The 25,897-nt window shown below is 38.9% G+C and overlaps 1 protein-coding gene across 1 annotated transcript; it reads left to right on the forward strand.

Annotated features, from left to right (window-relative positions):
• Window positions 1–223: 223 nt before the first annotated feature.
• LOC105930935 (cyclin-Y) lies at window positions 224–24,809 on the forward strand. The gene is made up of 10 exons (XM_012869386.3): window positions 224–730; window positions 16,075–16,149; window positions 17,641–17,675; window positions 17,857–17,951; window positions 18,043–18,078; window positions 18,405–18,462; window positions 19,672–19,791; window positions 19,929–20,095; window positions 21,481–21,643; window positions 22,337–24,809. The coding sequence occupies exons 1-10, from the start codon at window positions 577–579 to the stop codon at window positions 22,451–22,453; spliced, it is 1,020 nt and encodes a 339-aa protein (XP_012724840.2). The 5' UTR covers window positions 224–576; the 3' UTR covers window positions 22,454–24,809.
• Window positions 24,810–25,897: the final 1,088 nt, after the last annotated feature.

The following is a 25,897-nucleotide window of genomic DNA, read 5'->3' on the forward strand; positions in this document are numbered from 1 at the left end:
ATAATAATAATTAGAAACCAGACAGATACTTTTCGCTGCTTGGGCCTAATAAATAAGACAATAGCTTCTCATGTCACGCTACTGTACTGGTGCCATGGGAAAAAAGGTGAGGTTTACAGAAAGCAACAGCGCACTCTCAAAAGAGACAAACTGAGAATAATTCTCCTGAAAAAAAGCTTTTATTTTGAAAGCTGCTTCCAAACCATGTGTACCGTAACACTCTGTGAATGCGCGCAATGAAAACCACACGCCCGCCCTTTGCTGTGCGGGCTGCGTCGTATCGGACGATCCCCACATCCACGCGTCTGTGCGCGCCTGCGGCGTCACGAGATGAGTCCCGCTCCGCGCCGCGTATGATGCGGGCCCGTCACTTGGCCTCCATCACAGTAAGCGTGGAAGTGACACATCCGCGCCGTGTGAGATCTTCTCCGTGGCCGCGGAGGGGTTGACAGGCTCTGCCGAGGATGCGCCCCGAGCGCGCCGCTGGTCCGCGTTGATGACGCGCTCCTTGGGGCCGCTTCTGCTCCCGTTTCAGCGCGGAAAGGGATTATTGTTGTTCGTACACCGGGAGGTGAAATGGGGAGCACGACCTCCTGCTGCGTGTCTGGCAGCCCCAAGCTCCGCAGAAATGCCCACTCCAGGCTGGAGCCGTACCACCAGGAGTCGGATCTGAGCAGGGAGGAGACGGCGTGCAACCTACAGCACATCAGCGACAGGGAGAACATCGACGGTAAACTGACAACCGCGCATTAGATGACAGGATGTGTGCGCCATAGTGGTTTTATTCAATCTTAAGGATTCAACGAATACGCCACATACCAACTCTTCAGTGTTTGTAGGGGCTAATTGGAAATTCGTTGGTAGGCGACAGAACGCTGATTATAAGCACTTTCCATACAGCGCATTCATTCTATTATTTATGCTAATATATTTTGTTTCATAAGGCAAGCATCCAATATTTGTTATATTCAAACACGATAAACAAAATTGGGTCTCTCCAGAGGAAGATAAATAGCTCATCAGTCCCTCGCCCTGCAGTAATATTGCATTTAAATGCACAGATATGGCCGCCATGAGTGCAGGTTTGTCACATGGAATATAGAGAAGTGCGCATTTTCTCATGCAGAGATGTGGAGTTGCAGAAAGCGTTCCGATCATCAGGGCGCTCTTTGTTTTTGGGGCTTTGTTTTCAGTCTGTGCATGAAGGAAGCAGCAGCTACAGCCTGACCCTCCACTCAGACGCGCTGATACGCGTTACAATTGAGCCATTCAGGGCTGGAAATGCGCTTCTCAATGGATTGCCTTATTTGTAGCCAGTGATTTCATACACACGGACACTGTATGAGACCTCTTGCTTTTCACTGAAATCCACACTTTATTTTGAAGCCCCAAAGGAAAATTTGTTTTTTATTGCTTAAAATACACCTCAAATAATTATACTCTTTCATTTCCATATCATGCAAACATCCAGTCATTTTTTCTTAGTTTTTGACATTAAATGCTTCTGATCAGGGCTGAACGTGACATAAAAACAACAACAGCAACAACAATAATAATAATAATAATAATTATTATTATTATTATTATTATAATAACTGCCATAAACCCCTTTTTCTTAATCATGATGTCCCCACTACTCTCACTGAGCTTTAGCATCCTGGTCACTAGGACCTAGTTCTGGTTCTGGTCTTATCAGACAGAGAGGGTCTGTCCAACTAGCCAGCTATATTTTCAGTAAACATAGTTTGAATCTATAATACATAAAAAATGATGGAAGATTGAAGCTGTCCTTTGCCGTGTTACACACAGTGATAGAGAAACGACGAGTGCAGTTAAACGGCCCTTTCTAACTTAAATGTGCGGCAAGGATGGATAATTTTGCAGCAAACTGTTTTATATCCAGTTTAGGTGAGTCTTGGTTGGGTTACCATGAGAGGTTTTAGAAAAAGTCTCCCTACAAGTGAAATTTAAACTGGCCAACATTGGCTTATTATGTCCACAATAAAGCATTTTTTTTATTTCTGAGTGGGAGAATGGGTGGTTGGTCAGGAAAGTCTTCAAAAGAGGCATGAAATATCTGGGACATCTGATAATTGGCAGCTTTAAGGTAGAGCTTTTCAGGTCTTGTGGAAATGCTTGACTGAGTAAACCACATTGACACCTGAAGGCCAGTTTTCTGCTTTACGTTGAGCACACGCTTCTGTCACCTGTGCCAGTCGTAGTGCTCTGTGTCGCTTGTTTGAGCGGAGAAGCTTCGGATTGCATTACGGGCATCCCGATCAGCTGACTACCACTGTCTGTTCCCCGAGTCACAGCTGAGAAACGCAGCATATGTTGGATCATTTATTTTAAGGAGATTATTTGACAAAACAAACAAAGACAGTAGTGGAAAATACAATACCATACAACTATTTATTGAATTGTTTCCCCAAAGACATATCATGTTACGTTTATACACCATTATAAACATAATCTTACAAGTCATATTTACTGTTGGTATTTTTTATGTTCAGATAAAGAGCCGTTTTTACCTGAGTCCTACACAGCAGAAAGAGTTTTGTTCATTACCGCGTTATATTTTATGAAAGCAGGAGCTTATGGATGACATTCAACATGCGGAGATGCAGGAATGGAGAAGCTGGTCAGAGCTGATAGACAATGGATGGATGGAGAAATATAGGGTAATACTAACAGACAAGCTGCTAGTGGCTGCAGAAGAGCCGAGACTCTCAGCAGGTTATTGGCCCCCCTGAACATGCAGTCAGAGCTTCAGTGGTTTAGAAAAATGCATATTTATGGCCTAGTCAAAGTCCAGACCTAAATCCAAATGGCAGGCAAGCCTGAGTACAAAGGCATAATAATCATGCAGAATCCACTTTTTAACCCTAAATACAATTTGTTGTTAACTTAGAGTCTGTAAGAATGCAGAAAATGTAAATTGAATCTCTCCGGATGCTGCGCAGATATCTTTATGTTCAGTTTGGGTCATATTTTTCAAGCCGTTCAGTTTTCTCAACTTCCTATTACATTTTTTTAACAAGTACGTCACAGTGTTTGCTAAACAAGGTTGTGGGTTTCCAGTTTACCAGCTTCCCTAATCCCACATTTTTATTTGCATTGTTTTTGCTGCGATTTTGTAGTACAAGTGGATAAGTGAAAATGTTAGGTTGTTGGGTGTATTACCCCACACGATTCATTACACCGTCCCACAGCATTCTACAAAAATGGCCGAACGAGGGGGAGAGGCCTTTGTTTTAAAGCTTTCTGGCTTTATCTCCAAAACATAACAAGAGCTTTTCCTCTCCTGATCCTATCCACCCTCATCACTCCCAAAGTGAACCTTATTTTGAGCCATGCTAATGTAATGTATTCGCTATACATCTGTCTGATTGCAGAAACCCTTTCGATAACATCCGGCCTGTATATCATGAGGCTGCTTTTTACTGACCAGTCCTGCAATTAACCTCCTGTAGATGTGCACGGCTCATACTTTATACATCCTACGTGCTATTTGTAGAGGCTGTTGAGTGCTCTTAGTGCCCATCAGATTAAGATTCCCCTCTTGCTGGAAAGTCTTCCACCTCCTCCTTGTAGAATGGAAATCCTTTTTTTTTTGGTGTATTAAACATGTTCTTGATAAACACTTGTGTAGTGAGATGAAAAGGGATTCAAAGGGGTCACCCGACTCCTCCAGAGAGGGATAAAGATGAGCCGTGCTGAGATGCAGTCTGTCTCGGTGACGCGACGGCAGAAACCGGAGCGTATCTAATGCGCTCGCTCTGTTATGAATTCACAGACAGCGTGATGGAGATTACAGCGCTTCATTAGAATGTGCAGCTCCACATAAAAAAAGCCGAACTCTCCCCCCCCAAAGAAAAGGGCTACCAGAGAGGCAGCTGTGATCCTGTGCTGGAGCAGATAGACGAGGCCTCAGGGGAGAAAACCAGTGCCAAGAATTCACGCCTCAATTTAAGGCCTGACAAGTGGGCTTTTCAGTAGACCGCGCGTTCCCTTTTCAGCATGAAGAAGTCGGTAACATTTTAGTGTCGCCGCTTCACAATATGGCTCAGTAAGATCGGGTGCCGTATGAATACACCAAAGGTTGTCCTGCAACCATTTCAAGCCCTTTATGCATAAATAGTCAATCTATGAGCTACTGTGAGGCTTCCATCTTGTATCCCATTACAAGGCTTAATTCTTGTAACGGGAAACAAGAATTAAGTGAACCCTATAATTTTATTACCTTGTAGAACCCCTTTAGCAGCAGTAACTCTCCGTCATTTTTGGTCTAATTTCATTAGTATGTCACATGAATATGGGGCCGATCATTTTTACAACATTATTTCAGTCCTTTGAGGTTTCAAGACATTTGTCTCTGCACAGCTCTCTTAACTGCAGGGAGCTTTGAGAAAACCATGGACTTAGTCTGAACATTTGAACAAGCCCACCTTCCATGTCCCTCCCCCCCCCTGGTTATTAAGGTAACCTACTGCAGCTTTAAACTTATCAGTTTGAGGGCAGGACTATTACAACTTGCTGATTTTCTTTCTTAGCCGTTCTCCTGTGGATCCGATGCCGTTTGTGACACTTTTCCCGTTGATGATGGGCTTCATTTGTTACACAGACAGCCTCACAGTTAAGCCTAGAATACTTTGGTTTACTGAGGAGTTTGTGGTCAACTCAATCCCAGCAAGGTGCCCAGATCCAAATCATGACGCTTCCACCACCGTACTTTATAGTTAGTTTGAACTGTTTGTGCTGATAAGCTTTCTTTTGTTGTTCTCTTGGTGCTCTGCTTTATGCTCAAATGACCAAAGGTCATTGTTCTAGAAGTCTTGTACTTCACTGGGGTGCATCTTTCCACCCATATTTGTTATGCAACCTTATTTTTTAAGAGAAAAGAGTAATGTTCTTTTAAACCCTTTCCAAACAAATCATTTTTGTTTTCTGATTTCTTTTTTATTGCATTTGTTATGAGCTATAATTTTAGCCTGCTGACGCTCGCCTGTAATACATACCTTCTAGCCTTGACCAGCTGTGTTGTTGACTCAATCAAGCAACACCTGAACTTTGAATTTCCTGTGATTTTATGTAGCCGGACTGAGCAGAAATTGTCTTTGCCTAGCAAAGAAGTGCTGTTCAAATTTGTTAAGTCCTTTCTTTAATCATAAATGGACAATGTGTATATTTGTATTCAAGAATGAGTAGAGACGAAACAACAAAAAACATGTGTTTGATGTTCAGAAAAACTAAATTTGCTCCAGACAACCATCACAGCATGTGTATTTAACCTCGAAGAAGTATTTCCCAGAATATGACTTGGTCCAGGATGTGTTTTACTATTTGACTGACTTGAATCGTTCTTGTCCTAATTTCCCCTCTCTTTTTTCAAAACTTGTAACATCCAATTTGATAATGATTTCAGTGTGAAAGTTACTTAAAGTTAGTCTGAGAAAAGTTTAGCGCATGCGTTACAGCATGCTTTTGACACATTTTGTATGAAGAGAAACTCAAACGCAGCACTGTAATTCAACTTTTTCAAGTCTAGCTGTAACTTTTGCCATTTCCATTTAACTTCTGTTTTTTAAGAAACAACTCATCACTTTAAAGAATGAGGCGTTTCTACCAGCTAGACTGCAGAAGAAATGCTTTTTTATAAATCACAAAAATGAACTGCAAATGGACACATTTACAGCCCTCCTAAATATCCCTTTGCAAAAGTTGAATTGTTAGCAGTTATGGCTTAACTGGAAATATTCTTGACTTCATTACTTTTTTTGTAATGAAAGCAACTAAAACACATTATCTGAAAACACTTTAATAAAGTGAAACAAAGTATTGTGGATTTTGCTTCTTGTCCGTTTGTTTTGGCGGCGACTCTCACTGCAGAACTTTAAAGTTGTGTTTAATAAAACCTTCAGTGTTGATTTAAAAACTGTTATCTGGGTGTCTGTGAGAGTTTTGATGTCACTTCAGGGAGAGGTTTAGTTCTCCGGTGCTTAGCTGACCTCGTAGCATGCTCTGAATTTTAAAGACACGTGATTGCTGCACTATATAACACCAGTGTGTCACTGACCTGAGGTTTTAAAGCCCTCCCAAGGCTTAACTGCTCACAGCTGCTTTAGAAAACAATCATTTGAGAGTGATGGTGTTTCTTTAGTGAATGGGACATTTTGCTGTGCAGGTTTTTCTGTTATTGTTCTTTTCAAATACAGTCTATGGAAGTGCATTTATGAAAGAAACAAGTATTTGTACACGTGTTTGCTTCGCACACACCACATTGCCTAAATTATTGTATCACCCCTTAACATAATTAAATACTCATGTTCAAATTACTTTCATGGCCACAGGAGCATAAAACCAACCCCCCTGGATGCAAACTTCTTTTAATTCAATTGGAGAAAAAAATGGGATACTGTTAGGGGCTCAGTCAGTTCCAACATGATAGGATGCAAATTGTACAATAAGTCCAGTTATTAATTTTCTCCACTACTAAATATTTCACAGTAAATTGTGCTAAAAGTAGAATGGGCGGCACTATCTCTGTAGTCGCACCGTTGTAGCTGGAGGCTGCTGGAGGTCATGCTGACGACCTCTCCTCACTGTGCTACTTTCTCCTACTACTCTCCAGTTATTCATTACCTGCCATTGGTGCTGCTATTAACTTCATGCTCTTTCCATTTTTTTCCCTATTCATAGAGGTTGCATCTAACCCTTTTAAATGCGTATGGCACACAATATTACATCGTTTTGCTTTTCTAATCTTTTTGAGCAACACTAGCAGAACAAGATCAATAGAAAATGAGCTGGTTAATTAGTCATGGCCATCACTTAGGCAGCCAGCCTTTAGTTTTCTGTGTATACCCAAGCTGCTCACAGTAAGCTATTGTTAAAACTGTTATCTCATTTAGATTTAGATTAAGGGGTGTCTTTCTTTTAGTTCCCACACCATCATTTCTATTTTCTCTTGTGACCAGGAATATTTCCAAAGAGCCAAATTTGTATTTCCTGCAAAGGACGGAGAAGCATTGTGGGTTCTTTCAGCCAGTTGGCAGGCAGTTTGCAGCAACAAGTGGAGCAAGACAAATGCAATGTTATGACTGCAAAAAACAGAACTAAAAATAAGTACAAATTTGTTGAAATTAGTGTATTTGTCCTTGATTTGTCCAGGTAAATAAGACGATCTGCCAATGGAATGTGTATTTTGACCCCTTAAATAAGATAATTAGATGTACTGCACTTGAAATAACATGATGGAGATGAATTGTTCCCATTTTAAGTGCAAAATTCTTATTCCATTGGCAGATCGTCTTATTTACCTGCTCAAATACATTAATTTTAATTCTGTTTTTACACTCCAGTAAATCTAGCATCTCATTAAAATGTCTTTAAACTGTAGGAGTGATGTAATTGATGGTTTTAAGACTGGAGCTAATTAAAACGTGGTACTGGGAACCAGAACAGCCTTGCATTAGTGCAGATTTATCGTGTAGATTATTATGTGAAAATGAGAATTCACTTATATAATATGGGAAATTTTGTCATCATGTGACCGAACATCTTAGAGCTTTTCCGGTTCGATTCAAGAAAAAAACAATAAGCATCATAACTTTGATTAAGTAATCCAAGGTTGGAAAATATTCTGAAGTTTACAATAATTAAAACCAACATAAACATTTCCAGAACTGTCCTTTGTTGTTGTTCAGCATACCTGGACGTAATCAGTGTTTGCCAAAACACTTTATGTCACCATGTCATAGCCTTAATAAAACTGACAAAGCTGAACAGGCTGCTAAGATTTAAAGTAAAGCCTGATAAACTAACATCAACAAAGTAGATTTACAAAGGCAGCATTCTAGATGGAGACCGACGCCAACTCTGGAGGAGGAAGATGGGTGGTGACAGTGAGAACAAGAGACAAAGCAGTCATATGATCTGCCTTTTTTTTCCCCCCACAAAGCTGACTGTGTTTTTCTGATTCATCAGCTGATGCTGTCCCATTTAGGTACAGTATGAAGAGGGCTGGGAGGAAGCGGTTTTTTAGTGCACACTTTGTCCTGCCAGCCTCTGTGTGGGGAATATTCCTCAGTTATTAACTGGGGATTGCTGGTGTGCCAGACATTGAGCTTTGAATCGGGGTCAGCAACCTGTACAATCCAAGAGGCAATTTACCTGAAAACGTGTCCTCAGCTATAAAACTGACCTAACGTAAAAACAACAACAACAAGAAAAACAAAGCTTTACATCTCATGCTTAGAAAACCTAGACTCTTGAATTAGTTTAAATATAGGGTTTACATCAAGGACTCTTACATAAAAAAACACATATTTGTATATAGAGAAAAGAAAGCAATTGGCATGTGGTCTGTGAAAGTTTGACAAAAAAAAAAACTGAACAGAAAAATTATTCCTTGTACTTTACGCATTGCTTTGTTGCAAAATTTCCATGGGGATATTGCATGAAATTAGATCCAAAATGCGCTAAAATCTGCCTTTTCTACACATCAGAATTCCAAGGTGCTGAGTTCCAGTCCTTAACAGGTGCTGTCCTGCAACCTTTAGATGCTTTCCTTCTCCAACACACCTTAATCTAATCAATCGCTTGCTAGTAAGCCTTCCCAGAGCTGAACAACACGGTTGTCAGGGAATGCCGCCATTTGGTTCATGTGTGTTGCAGGAAAGCTTAAAGTTAAAGTTAAAGTTGCAGGGCAGTAACTCTTAAGGACTGGACTTATGACACCCATCATAATATTATCCATCCGTCCATTGCAGGATTGTGAGTACCAACTCATACTGTTTTATTCATCAGGAAAACAGGAGGATGCATCCTGGACAGGTAGGCAGTCCATATAGGAGCAAAACAAGGATGCACAGGACAAACTACCGTGCACACACACACACAGGCATATTTTTGGGTATTAGGAAGAAGCTGGAGTACCAGGAGAGAACCCACACATGCACGGGAGAACAGCCAGACTCCAGTTTTTATTACGGACTATGGCAAGTAGAGTGCATGGTTTAAGAACATGTGGATTGTGGACAGATGAGGAATAAATGGGTGTCAGGTTTAAAACATTACTGCATATCAATAACACCAAAAGGTGAATTTATACCTCCCAGTTCACCTGCTGACCGTAATACCTGTGTGATGCAAATTTTGTTGGAAAGAAACGCTTTAAGATCTCCAAGAGTTACGCCAGTAGCTCAATGAAAATGTTCCCCAATGCTGTTAAATCAAGCTGTTAGTTTTTTGTATTTTTAGATTCATTCCAAGAAATGGAAAGAAGTTCTGTCTCTGTGAGAGGATGCTGGTACCATTTTCCAGAGATCCAAATATAAACCTAGTTCTTTACATTTAAGGACCCAACTCTAGCACATCCTTTGAATTCCTAAGATTTTTTAATGCTTAAATGATGAATAGGTCCACATGTATTAAATTATCAGGCGTTACTGAATAAATGACCCCAGCTCTATAGCCGACTTTCACTTTGCTCCCTGTACATTTAACGTTATTACGGTTCAAATTGGTCCAGTTTCTCTTCTGAAACGGAGCCGTAATAGATCAGCGTGCATGACTGAACAGCAAGCATGTTCCCTGACTGCATGGGAGCAAAACATTGTTCACGCTGCCACGGATTTCAACAATAACGCAGCGATCAGGTTCACAACAGAGAGCCTCAACCGTTCTGTAGCTGCTGTATGTAATCCAAACTGTAATTTAGATAGTTTTCATTATGTTTCTCTAAAGTTTTCAGAAAAAAAACAAATTTTTAATTAAAATGTTTATTTGATGCGTTTAAGAAAAAAAAACCAGAAAAACTACTTTAAAATATTATCCGGTTCTCCCAATTCTTTCGTATTAAAATCTTAAACAGAAGGATATGTTTTCTCTGCTTTTATTATTTTATAAATAATGTAGCAGATATAAATATATAATTTTATGAATAAAAATGCAGTAATAGTACAATTAATGAAATCAGAGTAACGGTATTGTTAAAATGCATCACAGTAATGATTTTGGTAATGTAAAGAAAATACAGTAAGCGCAAAATTTTGAAAATACAATTATAAAATAATAATAAAATAAAATGAAATAGCGAAGGGATTTTTGATACTGTAAATTAAAGAATTTGTAAAGAGAAGTCTGCCATTTTCTTCTAAACACATTATAAATGCTATAAATGGATTTTTCTAAATGTGTAAAAAGTATAAAGTACTAAATATAAAGTTTAGCAGAAGAAATAAAACAACATTTCTGTAGTTTTCTGGCATCCAGCTGCCTGTCAGTTACTGTGAAATTGATTAAAATCCATTTTACAGTTCAGTAGCATATTAACTGGATACAGCCAGTTTCTGAAGAGAGTACTAATTTGTTACAAAGGTTATAGTCTCAGAAATGGCGTTGGAGAAAGTACAAATTATTCATCCCAGAGTGCAGTTTGTAATAGACAAAGAAGAGGTGAGTGAAAACCAGAAACACGGAGCTGAAGATTTAAGATTGAACCGTTTATCTCGTTTTGGTAAATGAGAATTTTCCCTCAGCTTGCAGGCCTTTGTTCTGTCTGGCACCTTGACGAAAACAGATTATTTTACCTCTTTTGTTCCTTGACTTTGTTTCCTAATCAGGAAATCTTTTGAAAGACCCGAGGCTTATTTGTCAGGACCAAAGAAAAGAGTCTGGGAAATAAATGGGATTAACCTGCGTCTGGAGAAGCTTGTGATAACGGATAGTGTCCGTTATCAGTTGAGAAGGTGCTGCAGATTACACCAGCACACTCACCAAGAACATTTATATTTCACAGTTTAGAAATCCTATTATTGGTTTGAAGATGGTTTTAAATGTACGTCGGAAACACCGTGGTGGTATGGGACTAGAACTGAGCTGTGAAGCGGAGGGAGGACTTGTTGTTCATCCATTATGCAGGAGCAGGAAGGCAGACAGGTAGGCTCTCCCAGGTGATGGGTTAGGTCTCCTCCTGTTTCACTTTGCCACAGTGAAGCACTATTCTTCGTTAAAGTTTATTCCAGGCGATGAATATCGTGTGTCACCAGTTACGTGCGCTGCTATGAACGCTGGGAGCTCCAGGAGTCTGACCTGCATCTAATCAAAACGTGTTCTGAAGGCGTTCTGAACTGTCAGGTTAAAAAAAATGTATATTTGTAAGTATTGTTAACAGATCCAGAAAATATCCAGAATAAATACAAGTAGGTTTTAATTTGAGTGTTTGATTTATTGAAGGAAACAAGCTATCCAGGAGGAGCAGCTGAGTGGTGGGTGGGTGTATCGCACCGGATCATTTACTACAACACAGCAACAAACTCTACTTCAACATAAATATATCTGCAGTCATCTGTCTGCAGCTGGGCTTTTAGGTCTGGTCCGTCCGATCCAAATTATTTGTGCTTGTTCCCTCCAGCAGAAGCCTCCTGAAATGATCATTCTGTACATAAATGACCACGTTTTCTTTTACTGCGCCATTCTCTCCTGTCTTGTTGTTGTCTGATTTTTCCGTTTGGTTTCACACGGTTGAGTGACTTTCTGCCGCCAGTGCATCCAAGGTGACAAGGGTTGTGACATTGTTATCATGGATTAATCAGACCGGATAAAGAATGATGCAAAAAAACACTTAGTGACCAGAGAGCTGCGCCCCGAGGAGAATCTTTCAAGTCACACAGAGAACAGATATGATAATTACTTAGAATTTTGTCATTTATATTTTTTGTATCTACATTTTTTTACTGCTATTTTTATATCTTAAATCCATAAAGCGTAGCAAGTTGTACCAAAACATTTTTTGCAGATAAATTCCATAAATTAGGACTTCTTTATGTCGCTGGGCAACTCTTGACATTTTCATTATCGGAAAAGTAGGAGAGTCATTAATGTCTCTGTGTTTCCTTTTTCTTTTTGTAAGTATGCTCTGTCTTCTAAAACCTCCAGTGGGTTGTCACAAATAGCCGTTCATGTTGACCCTGGTTCTGCTGGAGGTTTCCTTCCTATTAAAGCTTGTTACAAACTCCACGAGAAAAAAAGAGTTGTTTTTCTCATAGCAGGGGTGGGAAGAAAAAAAAAGTTTGTTTTGGCTCTGTCTAGTCATAGTGCACGAGACGCTCAACTGCAGATGTCCGGCCCATGTCGCGTCAGACCTGGCGGGCGGACGGGGGCACAGAGCGCCGAGCACGAGGAGAGCTGAAAGTTGGGAAGCAAACACACAATAGCTCACGGTGTGCTCTGCTGCTGTTTGTAAAGACTGCGAACATCGGGGATATGCGGTGCTATGAGTACTGCCACGCTAGGGTAGTTTATAGATTACACGCCGCAAGTGAGTGGAATTGGCATGTTAAACGACCGCAGTTCCAGTGAGACATTTTTGCTTCTCCAACCTAAACATGCCTATCTAATCCTGTCCAGTCACAGTACAGCAGTCGGTCACCCCTTCAGAAAAAAGTTCTGCCCAGACGTTGTGTCAGGAACATGCAGGGAGATCCTCCAAGACAGGGCGGAGAGAACAAGATAACATCAGTCAAAGAGGAGTTTTCCTTTCCACTGTCGCTACTAGCATGATCGGCGTGAGGGATTGCTGCAAAGTTACTGACTGGATGCAGTCTGCTGGGTTTTCTTAGAATGAAAATATTTTCTGCCAATTTGAATGATAAACCAAACCTGCTGCATTGTTTGATAACAGATCGATTTGGATCGTATGTGATCGACTTGCAATATGACCGACTGTGGGAGGATTTAAAGTCCGAAACCACTGCTGACCAAAAGCAATACAAAGGCTTGAGGCCTTAGACTTAGACAAACTTTATTGTGATTTTGTATGCACAGAGTGCATACAAAACGAAATTCTGTTGCATACACCTTACGGCAGTGTAATGAGATTGCAGTTGGAATAAGATAACATTACAATATATAGTGCAGCAGTGATAAGAACAATGCAGGAGAAAAACTGTTTTTACTTATTTATTTATTTTTTTTAAAGTGTTTATTTTTTAAAAGTGTTCCACCATGTTTATGGTGCAAAAATCTTGATTTTGATGATCTTGAACGTAGAATGTGGATTGATGAGGAAAAAGGTGGAACTTTTTTTATCATGTGAGTCCAGTCTGGTGTAGAGGCCTAAGAGCATTTCACAAAAAGCTTGTCATATTTATATATATTTATATACGCTACATATCAGCGGTAGCGTTATGGTCCGGGGCTGTTCTGCTACTGCAGGACCTGGACGACCTGCCTGAGGGAGAATGTCAAGCAATCAGTTTCTGACCTTCAGCTCAAGTACACCTGGGTCAAGCAGCACGGCAATGACCGCATGCACATTACCAGTTATCCAGCTTTTAAATGTCCCCAAAAAGAAAAAAAAAACGGTTTTGGATTGGCCAAGGGTGGCACCACCAGTTGTTCGGTTTGTGGGGTGATTACTTTCTAATACAAGACCAAATTAGCTCTTATTAATTTGTCTCTTGACAAATTAAATCATCAAACAGTTTTCTGTAATTACCCAGGTTATCTTTGCCTTGTGTAAAAGTTTTAACAGCCCTGCAGCAGTACGGACTATGCTGGCCCTGGGTTCTTTGTTTCATCTGGGAAGATTTTGGTAGTCCGACTAAAGCCTGTTATTTATTGCAACGCTGGGCTGAGTGGAACTGTCGATATCACATATTTGACACATTCAGGGACTGTCAGAAACATTTCCACAGAGACAGAAAAGTGTGTGTATGAGTGGGAGGGTTTTTCATCAGCTCAGTATTAAAAAGGTCAAACTGCAGCTCTCCTGCTTCAGAACCTATTATAAACACAACACCCGAAAATAGCAACTGAAACACTTAGTTGCATTGGATCTAGTATATTCTGAAGCCTTTTCTTCATGTTTTACCAAAGGTTATATATATATATATATATATATATATATATATATATATATATATATATATATATAACTTTTACAGATTTTACGACTTTAGTGAACTCGACGGACACATTTTGTACAATTCTGGCAAATCCAGAGAACTGCAATGGAGGAATCATAGTAATTTACCCCGTTTTTTTCACAGTGCGGAGAAGTAATAGCCATGTTTACATGGCTATTACTTCTCTTCTTTACAAATTGCACAATCGGATTAAAATGTATTCGGGTTAAATAATCGTATTGTACCATTTATATGGGCACACAAGCAACTAATCTGACCATGATGTGCGTTTATATGTGCTTGGCTTTATTCATTATAGAACCACTCTGACATGTAGAGTTATCAAATTTCCCTAAAAAAAAACACACAGAAGAAGAACGTCCGTATTTTCTGAACAACAAAAAATAGTAAACAAAGCAGTTATATTATACGAGTTTGTTTGTCTTCCGAGCGCTCAGGCTAGACTTGCACGCTGTTCTAATTACAGTTGAAACATTACATAGTAAGCAACGATTTTGGCTTTTTTTTTTTTTTTTTCGAATAGAAAGCTTGTATCTGGAGCCCTGAAAGTTTTGCCTCACCAACGTATTTCAGCTACTCAACATTGCGGAAATACGTCACATTTACGTCGGGCGCACATGCACACTCGGGTCAGTTTGCCACATTCGGAATAACTTGACCCTGCACTGCAAAAAGGGAACTCAAAGTAAGTACAATTTTCTTGAAATTTGTGTATTTTTCCTTGATTTGAGCAGCTAAACAAGACTATTTGCCAAAGGAATCAGATTGTTGCACTTAAAATAAGAACAATTTATCTCCATCATCTTATTTCAAGTGCAGGATATCTATTTATCTTATTTTAGGGGTAAAAATACTCATTCCATTGGCAAATAGTCTTATTTAGCTGCTCAAATGAAGGAAAAATATGCTAATTTCAATCAAATTTGACTTACTTTGAGGTCCCTTTTTGCAGTGTGACGAGCGTTTATATGCACGTTGATCAGATTATCAATCGGCATGAACCACTCCTCTCATTCGGATCACAATTTCATTCCAGTTGAGCTTAATCCGATCACAATATTCCAACTGGCTTGTTCACATGACGCATTTTTATACTACTCGTCCCTTTATTCCGATTAGTTTTGTCCATGTAAATGTAGCTATTATTTCTTGTAAAAGTACCCAGGTAACAGATTTATGAAGGTTGATATTATTGAATGCAACCTGTGTTGTGGTCGTGGAGAACAGTTTCCCCCTCTGTGCTGTTAGGTTCTCGCACAAGGGTGAACATCGGTGGCTCGTGGCTTCAGGCTGTAATGAAATTCAGATGGATTCCTGTTTGGAAATGAGTCAAGCCTGAATGTGTCCGGGTACAAAGACCCAAACACAAGCAAAACACCAGCACACAGCTAAAGACAGAAAACAACACCTAACCAAAGCTTCTTAAACTTTAAACATAAAAAAGTCAACAATTAGAATTTAGGGTTGTTATCATAATGCTGGCTCAAAACCATTACCACCATAGTTAGCAAAGGATTTTATACTGCTGGTCTCTAAGCTAAATATCCATAAAAAATGTGGCTTATGAGCAAGTTTATTTAGCATTTTAGCTCTCCAAATACTTTTAACTGCTAATGCCACATGGTTTGCAGATCTATGTCTGACAAAAAGGTAACTAATTAACTATTTTCTCTTCTGGTTTACTTGCTGTTGACATTTTTCCGCAATCACATCAGTCGCTCACATTTAGCAATCTGGACTAGTTGGAGAGTGCTGATGTGAGCGTGGCCAAACGTTGGATAATTTTGCTACAACACAATGCAAGTGCTAAGATGTTTTTAAGCTTCACGATGTGGGATAAGATCATTATTAGATTCCATCACTGAATTTAAAAACAGTTTTAATGATATTTATGTATTTGTACCTCCCTAAAACAACGACATCTCTTTTCTTTCATATGCAGCACCACTTTATAACTGTGTTTATGATCATTAATGGATTCCATCACTGAATGAACAGTTTTAATTAGATTTACGTATTTTTGCCTCCCTAAAACAACAATATGCCTTTTCTTTTATATGCAGCACCGCTTTATAACTGTGTTTATGATTATCATTGATAATCAAGATTGATAATTTCTGTTCTTTTTTTTATTTGATTACAGAGTTGAACATGGAGTACAACCCATCAGACCATCCTCGGGCCAGCACTATATTCTTGGGCAAATCTCATAATGATGGTAATAATAGCTTTGATTTATTTTTTTCACACGCTGCATAAAGCTTCAGGAAAATGAGTTCAGATTCTGCTATTCTGGCAGAATCTGCCACACGTTAAATAAGGCTTGTTTCAACAAAGTGATGTACTTAACTCATTGTAAGTAACTGGTATTAATGGGGAAATGGGTATTTGTATTTTGGCGTGAAGGGAATTTTATTCTCACCCTCATTTGCTTTAGTTCTACGGGGTGATTTTTATTTTATTTTAGGGCAGATGTGTATTCATAAATACAGCTTTCAGCACTCATTACTTCAGATCTAACATGTATGTTGCACAGATTCTCATGATTCCTATATTTTTCTTTTTAATATCTTGATTTATTGTGGGTTTAAACTTGATTATTCCAGATTTTCCTCTATTAGATTTAAACACACACACTGAAAACAATAATCTGGGATTAATGTGATCTTGCAGTTAATTACTTACAAACTTGTTTACATGATTAAAAACACAATTATGACTAATTCTAAATAATATTTATAATTATACACTAATATTTTAATATTTTGTAAATCAATTTACAACATCATCATGATGTTGTGAGTTTGTAGTACAAGTGATTTAATATGTTTAGTCTTTATTATTTACTTTTAATGCTGAAAATGGTTAAGAATTATATTTTTATTGTATATTTTTGGTTAATAATGATTTCTTGTAAAGATTTGAGAAAAAAATATTGTGCCCTCCTCGTAAAGTGCAGACAGTTAAATAAAAAGGTTTGTTTTAATACATTTAATGCTCAAAGGAATGTTTCTAATCCTCTGTTTTGTTGAGAGATTAGGAGCAGTCTGTGTCTTCCCTGCAGTAGATTGCTCTCCAATCTTTAAAGAAACACGGCGCAGTTTTCACTGTTGACTGAAGCTAATAATTAGTCACAGCAGAGCAAGTAAAAAATCCTACCTCTGACAACGTTATTGAGTAAAATAAACCTGCAGCACATTAGCAGTAGATTCATAGCAAAAGATGTTTTTGGAGCTGAAGCCACTTTATCATTGCAGAAATAACCCTTAGCTGGTATGAGCTTTTCATAGTGAGATAATATTGAGTAAAACTATGGTTTTAGTGATATTGTGTTTACACAAAAAATACTGGCATCATCTAATTGCATTTATTCAAAACAGAAAAAATGATTATTCCTACTGCTGCCTACGTAATATGAGATGTTGTCTTGGGTGCAGAAAGCTTTAGGTTGTTGGTTTTTCTGCTTTTTTTCCAGAGGTGGTTTACAGAAGAGGTAATTTGATTGTTGTGTGATTTGATCGCCCTCTAGTGGCCAGACTCTCTAGGCGCTCTGCTCAAGTTCATTCCCAGCTTCTAACCCTTCCTGCTCCAGTTTTCTGTCTGCAGATTTATTTTCTGTGATTAGTGTCAGCTTTGTTTGTGTTGTGTATTTTGTGTCAGTTAATGCTGCTGTAATCTACTTTTTAAATTGTTTTCCATTTTTTTGCAGCGCGAGAGAAACGAAAGAGCCTCTTCGTCAACAACGTGAGTAAGAACTGTACTGGTTGATGAGCTCTAATGCCGCTCTTTCTGTTCTGAATGGATTATACTCCGGACAACGACACATCATTGTCGTCCCTCCGTGCACGATGGCAGTCTGTCGTGCTTTATGTGGGTCAGACAAAACCTGGTTTGCTGTAATACGTCTCTGTGTGTGTTTTTGTAGCATGGCACTCTGAGGCGAAAATACAGCTCCTGCTCGACCATCTTCCTGGACGACAACACAGTCAGCCAGCCCAACCTCAAATACACCATCAAATGGTTGGAGCATGAAAACAGTGCACTGACAGCAAATTTTTTTTTGTCTTTTCTTGCTAATCCTTGACTTTTCTCTTTTCTTTTGCTTTCATAGCGTCACTTTAGCGATTTACTACCATATAAAAAACAGGTGAGGAACACTGATAGGCTGTTCATGCATAGATGCACTGTGATTGTGTACTTTTCAAACGTCAGCTTATTTAACATCCATGCATAAGTTCAGGTGTAAGACATCATAATATGTTTTTTTCTTTTGTGTTTGCTCTATTTTTGTCTTTTTGTTGCCTTAAATCGTTGCAAACCGAACACTAATCTGCAGCAGTTAATTTTAGCCGTTTCATAGTTTGTTTGGGGACTAATTCCCTTAATTATAGGCCTTCTCTTCAATTAAAAACCAACTGAAGTGCAAAACGCCTTATGAAACGTGTCGAATAAAGCATTTTCTTCTAATTGCAGAGACACAAATGGATGCATGCTCCTGGAGATCTTTGATGAAAAGCTTCACCCTCTCTCAGTGAGTCGCATAGTTTAATTCTTCGTCACGTTGCTTAAAAGGTTAGATTGTGATCTGGTTTCAGTGGTGCAATGCCTGCTGTTGCCTATGAGCTCACAGAGCCTCGTGAAAGGCACTTTCAGTGGGTGGATGTGGGAATTTCGTAAGACTTGCAGCTGTAATTGCAACAAAAGGTGGTTCCTTTTAGGGCGGAGGTGTCCAAAATGGGGCGCGGGGGCCATTTGCGGCCCTTGGAATGATTTTGTGCGGCCCCCCAACTGCAATTCAAGATTGATTAGGCCCACTGGCATAAGTGGTTGGATGTAGATGGAGATGTTTTTCCTTTTAAATAGGGCCACATTATTACAGACAACGTAAAATCTCACAATTGAAAATTTCACGTATATGTGTTTTAATAATAATTTTTTTTTACAGTCCCTTCAATTTCATAGTGAATAAGACCACATCTATTAAATGACTTTTAGTCAAATGCAGACTTTGGTGCACCAACATCTGCATTGAAATATAATTCATTAAAATTGCCTAAATACAGGACGCGTTTTTTAAAGACTGACCCAAATCCCGTTTTGATTGCTGAAAATAGACACATTTTTTTCCTGAATTCTGTTCAATCGAGCCCAAAAAGAAGCAGCAACCTGTATGGCCATCTTATAATGAGGCAAATAACCCTTTTTAAGTTTTGGGTCTACAACGATTAACACATCCACTTTCTACAGAAAATCTACGAAGAAATTTGTTCAATTAAAATACTGCATGCCCATTTTTTGTGGAGCAGGTCATAAAACAATTTTAAATCACAATATACTGTTTGGGTAATTTTAGTTTGCTTTTAAAGTGCATTTTTGGCCCTCCAGTACTTTTGACTTAACAATTTTTGGCCCATATAAAGAAAAAGAAAAAAAAATCATGTAAGGTTTTTGTTGGAATGTGACAAATGTGAAAACAAACGTTAGTGGTATAAATACATTTTTTAGTCTAGTATGTATGATTGGTTTAGGCAGTAAGTTTATATGTACGATTATTAAGAGTTCTGAATTATTTCATTTCGTCGGTGGGTAAACTTGTCAGTAACTAATGAGAATCGGAATCAAGAAGCTCGTAAGGATGTTTGAGCCAAGTCCTGTATTTTATTGAACTACATCCTGAATCGTGAGAACTTATACAGTCTCTAAAAACTTCCTTTTCTTTTTTTATGTCCGTATTTCCCAGAAATCAGAGGTTCCGCTGGACTACAACCAGCAGGACCCGGAGCAGAAGCAGATCTACCGCTTCGTCAGGACCCTGTTCAGTGCCGCTCAGCTCACTGCTGAATGTGCCATCGTCACCCTGGTGAGATTTCTCCCTCAGCGTATTGCAAACGGGCACAACTTGTTTTTAATGCAGTGCAAAGTGCTGCTCAAAAGTGGAAGGAGTTCAGCGCAGAACGAAGGTTTTCACCTCTGTTTTGTCTTGATTTGGTTCGGCAGGTGTACCTGGAGAGACTGCTTACTTATGCAGAGATTGACATCTGTCCAGGAAACTGGAAAAGGATCGTTCTGGGCGCCATCCTGCTGGCCTCCAAGGTCTGGGACGACCAGGCCGTCTGGAACGTCGACTACTGCCAGATCCTCAAGGACATCACCGTGGAGGACATGTGAGTTGACTTTGTCCACACGTTTCAGTCCGAGGTGGCAATACTGCATAAGAATGCAAGCTGTACTGGGATGATTGTGAGTTTTTTAGAGCAAAGAAAGCAGAATCGGAGAAGAATTATTATAATTTTTTTGTTTTACCAGAAATGGTAAATGATAAAAATGCTACATATATTGGACTTGCTTGTTTCCTGTCCCGACTTGTGCTCAGAGCTGAATAGGCTGTAGCTTGATGATGAAATGAAAGAAATGCCGCAGTTTTATTGCATTGCACACTTTTTATCCTCCTTAGAATAAAAACTGATGTTTAAGCTTTGTAAGAAGGAAAAGCACCATCAGTATTTTACAAGACGCTGCAGGCTCAGACTGCAGGAATGGGATCGATGTGTTTTAACGATGTAAATCAAGCTGACAAAAGACCAACATGTACAGCATTAATATTGTCTGCATGCAGATGCAAGCAGGCCACCGTTTCTCGGTAATGATAGGAAACCCTGCCTTTTTTCTGACAACGTGGTAAAAACGTATCCCAGCTGGAAAAGCTTGTAATATTGAAGAATTAGTCATACAACTTTAAATGTGGACAATTTATGTAAAAAGAAAAGCTGTGTGGTCTAGAGACGACAAACCGAACAACTACTGGAGACCCCTAACCTGACCCTAGCCAGATGTATGTCGCTCCGCCTAGCTCCACTCATCCATCTGGGACATCTCCATAGGAATTGCCTTTATTGAAGGCTGGGCCTTATCAAAAATCCTTGTATATGATTGGATAAGCCACTTGTCTGTCATCTTTATCGACGTGCTATTTCAACCACTCACACCGAAGCTAACCCGTGACGCTGATGAGAGCGACGCAGGAAAAAAATATTTTTTAATGTGTTTGCGGCTCTAGTGGCACGTGTTTTATTGACAGTGAGCTGACAGGAAGAGAGTGGAAGACAGGCAGCAAAGCGCCGCGGGTCGGAGTCGATCCCGGGCCGACCGCGTCGACGACTAAAGGCCTCCTAATATGGTTCACGCTAACCGCTCCACCACAGGCGCGCCCCGAAAAACAAAACTTGCCAAATCCGGTCGGGAGAAGGGCGAAAACATCGTTTCCACCAACAAAAGCCTTCAGAGCCGTTCTCTAATGTTCTTTTAATTAAACAATATTAGGTAGATTGGACAACACGGAAGAAAAAGCAGCATCAATGTTAACGCGTGCTTCCTCCAGCTTTTGGCTGAATCGATCAGCTCTGTTTCCTGACAGAGGAGCAAGAATGCCACATTCCTGTGATTTCGGGCAACTCGTTTGCTGGAAATCTTGTTTTACCCCCCCAAAAAAACCTGCTAGGTTTTTACGATTCAGGAATAAGATAGACGTTTTCTTTCTATTTTTAACCAGGAATGAACTGGAGCGACAGTTTCTGGAGCTACTGCAGTTCAACATCAACGTACCGTCCAGCGTCTACGCCAAGTACTACTTTGACCTGCGGTCGCTGTCAGAGTCCAACAACCTCAGCTTCCCTCTGGAGCCGCTCAGCAGGGAGAAGGCCCAGAAATTAGAGGTGATAACCTTTTTATCCAGGTGTTGGTTTCAGTCATATTCTGTTCTTCACTAAGTTTACATCATTCTCCTGCAGCTATTTTTCAAGACAGAACATGTCGATTTCTTTTAAATAGGCTGAAACTGATTCTTCTTCCTACAAACCTACTATTTAACCTGACAGTAGTGTAGATGGTGGTTATTAGGGGTGTAACAATACATCCATCCACATCAATTAAATAATTAATGATTACATCCAATAACATCGGTGCAGAATGAAAATATCGATCCATATTGTCATTTTTAAGACACACCTTTATTTTTGAAATTCACAAGGCAAGACACTAAAGTGAACAGGTGATCTAATATTATTATTACTATAATTTAAAAATTAAACAAATGTTGTTTTTGGACTCTTGCTATTTGACTGGAACTATTTTATAGGTGTCCTATAACAGTTTTTAACGAGCACCCTGCAGCCAATCAGAATCATGTCTTCATCCAGGGCATTGACATAAAACTTCAGAAAGTATAAATAACAAAAAAGTTAGAAAAGTACTGCCTTCTTTGTTCAAAATAGAGAAAAAGTAAGCTTTGTCTCATTTTAAAAAAAAAAAACGATTTCAGCTGCTGATTCTGACTAAATCTATGCCATGCTACAATAGACAAAATTTGCATTTTCATCATAAGTGGATTATCTTTGCCCTCTCCAAAGGCTATTTCCAGACTATGCGACGATAAATACAAAGACATTCGGCGAGCCACCAGGAAACGCTCGGTCAGCGCGGACAACCTGTGCGGCAGGCGGTGGGTTCCTGCCATTCTCTCCTGAGCATCCTGGCCAGAAGCCTTATGGCACCGAATGGATGGGGAAAATGAAACCACTGCTACAGCGGAGGATCCAGCGCTGGTTGGTGCAGAGCTCAAGACTTTTAGTTGGCTGTGGGTCAAGCTCCACCCTTCAAAGTGGATCTATGTACAACATGAACACGGGCTGTGAGAGATGGGACTCCAGGGAAGTTTTCAGCTTATCACGATGCCTTCATAGTGCCTCGACTTGTCTGCCGATTGGGAAGATGCAGGAATCGTTCTGTTTTCTTTCGCCTGTGAAAAGACAAACAGCTTCGGACCAAGTCCAGGGTGAGGTGAAGCCTTGGGATGTTTTAGGACACGGCTATGTGAACCTGACATGACAAACATGTTTCAAGGCTTCTCCTGAGTTTTGTCTCCTGAGTTTGTCTGGCGATATAATATGCTGTCCAGACGACCGTAAAAAGCACATAATTTACTATAATTCAAATACTAGCCTAGTTCAGAGCTTTTTGCTTGGTATTTATTTCCTTTGATAGTATTTCAAACAATGAAAGTGTTCTTGAAGGTTTACAGTATTTCTGGTGTACCTCTCAATACTCAGGTAGTGCATTGACTATGTTAATTCCCTCTGGTGGTCCATATTTTATACAAATATGAACAAAGTAGCTCAGACTGTAGGTAGAAGATGCCAGGATTAAAAAAAAAAGAGTATTAATAATGTTCATACAGACATTTGTGATAAGCAATAGCAAGACTGTTTTCTTTCTAATCAGTTTTGATTAAATAAACCCCCAACTCTTTTTCCTTTGATTATCAGTGTCACCATGGTCTTGGAGTCATTTTTAATCACATATTTTGGAAAGGCTAAGCAGACCACGGCACATCCCACTCCTATTTGAAGACTGCATGGAAGAAAAAGTTGAATGCATAACTAAAACATTGGAGGTTGAAAGGTAAAACCGTCTTGTCAGGTTCATACAAATATTTCTGTTAAGTGTTCACGTAAGTTTCATATCTCAAATCAGACTCAAAGGACCAAGGTCAGCTGGTACTTTAAATGTCTGGCAGTCAGCATTAGCTTGATTTTTCTTTAAAGTTTCAGATTTCTTTTTGAACTGTGGTCGTATGGAGTCATTCTGAGTGGTCAGTGTCAACACCGACCTTGGTTTGGAAAATTATAGAAAAGTTTTTTAATGGAAAGTCAAGCCTAACTTAAAAGTGGCCCATCTGAGAGAAAATGTCTATAGCTTGAAATCACTAAACTGATTTAAACTGCAATTGTTGCTGCACAAATTGACATTTGGTTAATAGGTAATAACTTTATGAGAATGTTATTTTTGTTCTGTTTAAAACACTGGCTACTCATACGGCAGGATATAGCTCCAAATAAAACAAAAGAATAAATAAAGCAAAAAACAGTTTTAATATGAGATAGAAAATTTCATACAAGAATTGTTAATTTTTTTTTATGCGTTGATGTCATGAAGATAAAGCATTCATTTTAGGAAGTTTAACAGCGTTGATTCCTGTTGGATGGATCTTTGGAGTGACCTTTGGGTTTGTATTCTTGCACTTTTCTTACATGGAACAAAGGTTCACCGAAAGAATAAAAAACATATTGAGCATAAATCTACTCTAAAGTCAAGGTGTAAGGCAGACGAATCACTATAAAACATTAAAAGTGTAACGAGCGCTATCTGCAGTGGATGTTGGTCAGCGAATGATGTGAGGAGGCCACAAAACCCTTTTTCTTGTTTTTATTTATTCAGTGTTACTGAAATGTGGATGTTACATAGACTTTCCAGTCTTACACGTGTCTTTGTTCAGTGTCTCTATGTTTTATCATCTGTTACATTAAAAATTTGTTTAACTGACAGTTAAGGGGTCCCTTATGTTGGTGAGAGAAGTTTACTTGGTTCCAAGTCCTCAAACATCGGGTACAAACAAAACTGTTTCCTGTTGTACAAGATTAAACATAATGATGATGATTTTTACAAAGTAAGAACGAAAACTCCCTAAAATGTAGCAACCAAAGATTTTTTTTTTAAATTGGGTACAATTTAGACCCTTTGATACATCACATATATACAAAAAAATAATTCCTTCTCAGTGTTGGTTAAATAAAAACAAGTTATCTCCATAATGCGCGTTTGATCAGCATTTTGTTTTAGTTTTATTTATGTGTTTAATGAGCACAAAGTCATACTTTTGTTTCTTGTGAATTGGTCTGATTACTAAACTAGTAATACATGTATTTATTTTATTAATTAACTTTGTAAAGTTTATAAAGTATTCTCAGAAAAGGTTGTTATAAATTATTTATGGTTTTGTTGATTTGTGTTTTGTTAATAAAAGATGATACTCTTGTTTGATAATTGTGGGTCATTAACAGCTGATTTGCACATTTGAAACTTCTTTTTAACAATCAGAGCTTCTTGATATGCTGTATTTGTTGTATGAAGCATTTGCAGGTTTTCAGAACACATACAGACACTGCAAAAACTAAATATAATTTAAAATATTATTGAAATGAGAGTATTTGTACTTTATTTGAGCAGGCAAATAAGATAATCTTCCAATGGAATAAGGTTTTTGCACTCAAAATAGGAAGAACTCATCTCCATCAACTTATTTCAAGTGCATTATATCTAACTATCTTATTTTAGGGGTAAAAGTACTCGTTCCATTGGCAGATAATCTAATTTACCTACTCAAATCAAAGACAAATACAATCATTTCAAGAAAATTTTACTTATTTTTAGTTCTGTTTTTGCTGTGCATATATAGCACTTATCATATAGGTAAAATAAAAGTACAGTTGTCACTGCATATTCATTTGGAAGAGTTAAAAGGCCATTTTCAAACAATTTGAAGTCCTTCATTCTTCAATAAATACTTTTTTTTAATATCTTTTCCAGGCCCTTCCAGTTAAAATCCCACTAGAGCGATTTAATTGTTGTGATAAGATCATTTGCAGATTTATCTAGAATGGAAAGAGGCCAAGGAAGAGATACTCAATCTCGCAGTTATCAAGGAAAAAGGGTGGAGTGGGACTCCCTCGTTTGAGGAACTACTGTGCAGCACCACTGCGACCTGTAATCAAATGGTGTATTCCCAGTTACTGTGCCAAATGGTAAGACATTGAAAAGGTGGTTGACGGTGCCACACGACAAGCGTTTCTGGGGGATGATGAACTCAGAAAGACACAAAAGGACCAATTGGATCCAATAACTTCCATACCCCAGACATCTGGTTTGAAAAGATAAAGCAAAGCCGATCGGGATGGGAGGTTAAGATGTTATGTTGGGTTACATATGACAATAATTTTATACCGGGTAAGGTGGATCAAGGATTTAAAACATGGGGAGGACAGAGGAATAACTGCTATTTGTACTATGTTTAAGGAGGCTAAGATAATGAGTTTTGAAGAATTACGAGGAAAACATCAACTGGAGAATCTGCA

Source organism: Fundulus heteroclitus, chromosome 6, assembly GCF_011125445.2.
Source record: "Fundulus heteroclitus isolate FHET01 chromosome 6, MU-UCD_Fhet_4.1, whole genome shotgun sequence".
Taxonomy (NCBI): Eukaryota; Metazoa; Chordata; class Actinopteri; order Cyprinodontiformes; family Fundulidae; genus Fundulus; species Fundulus heteroclitus.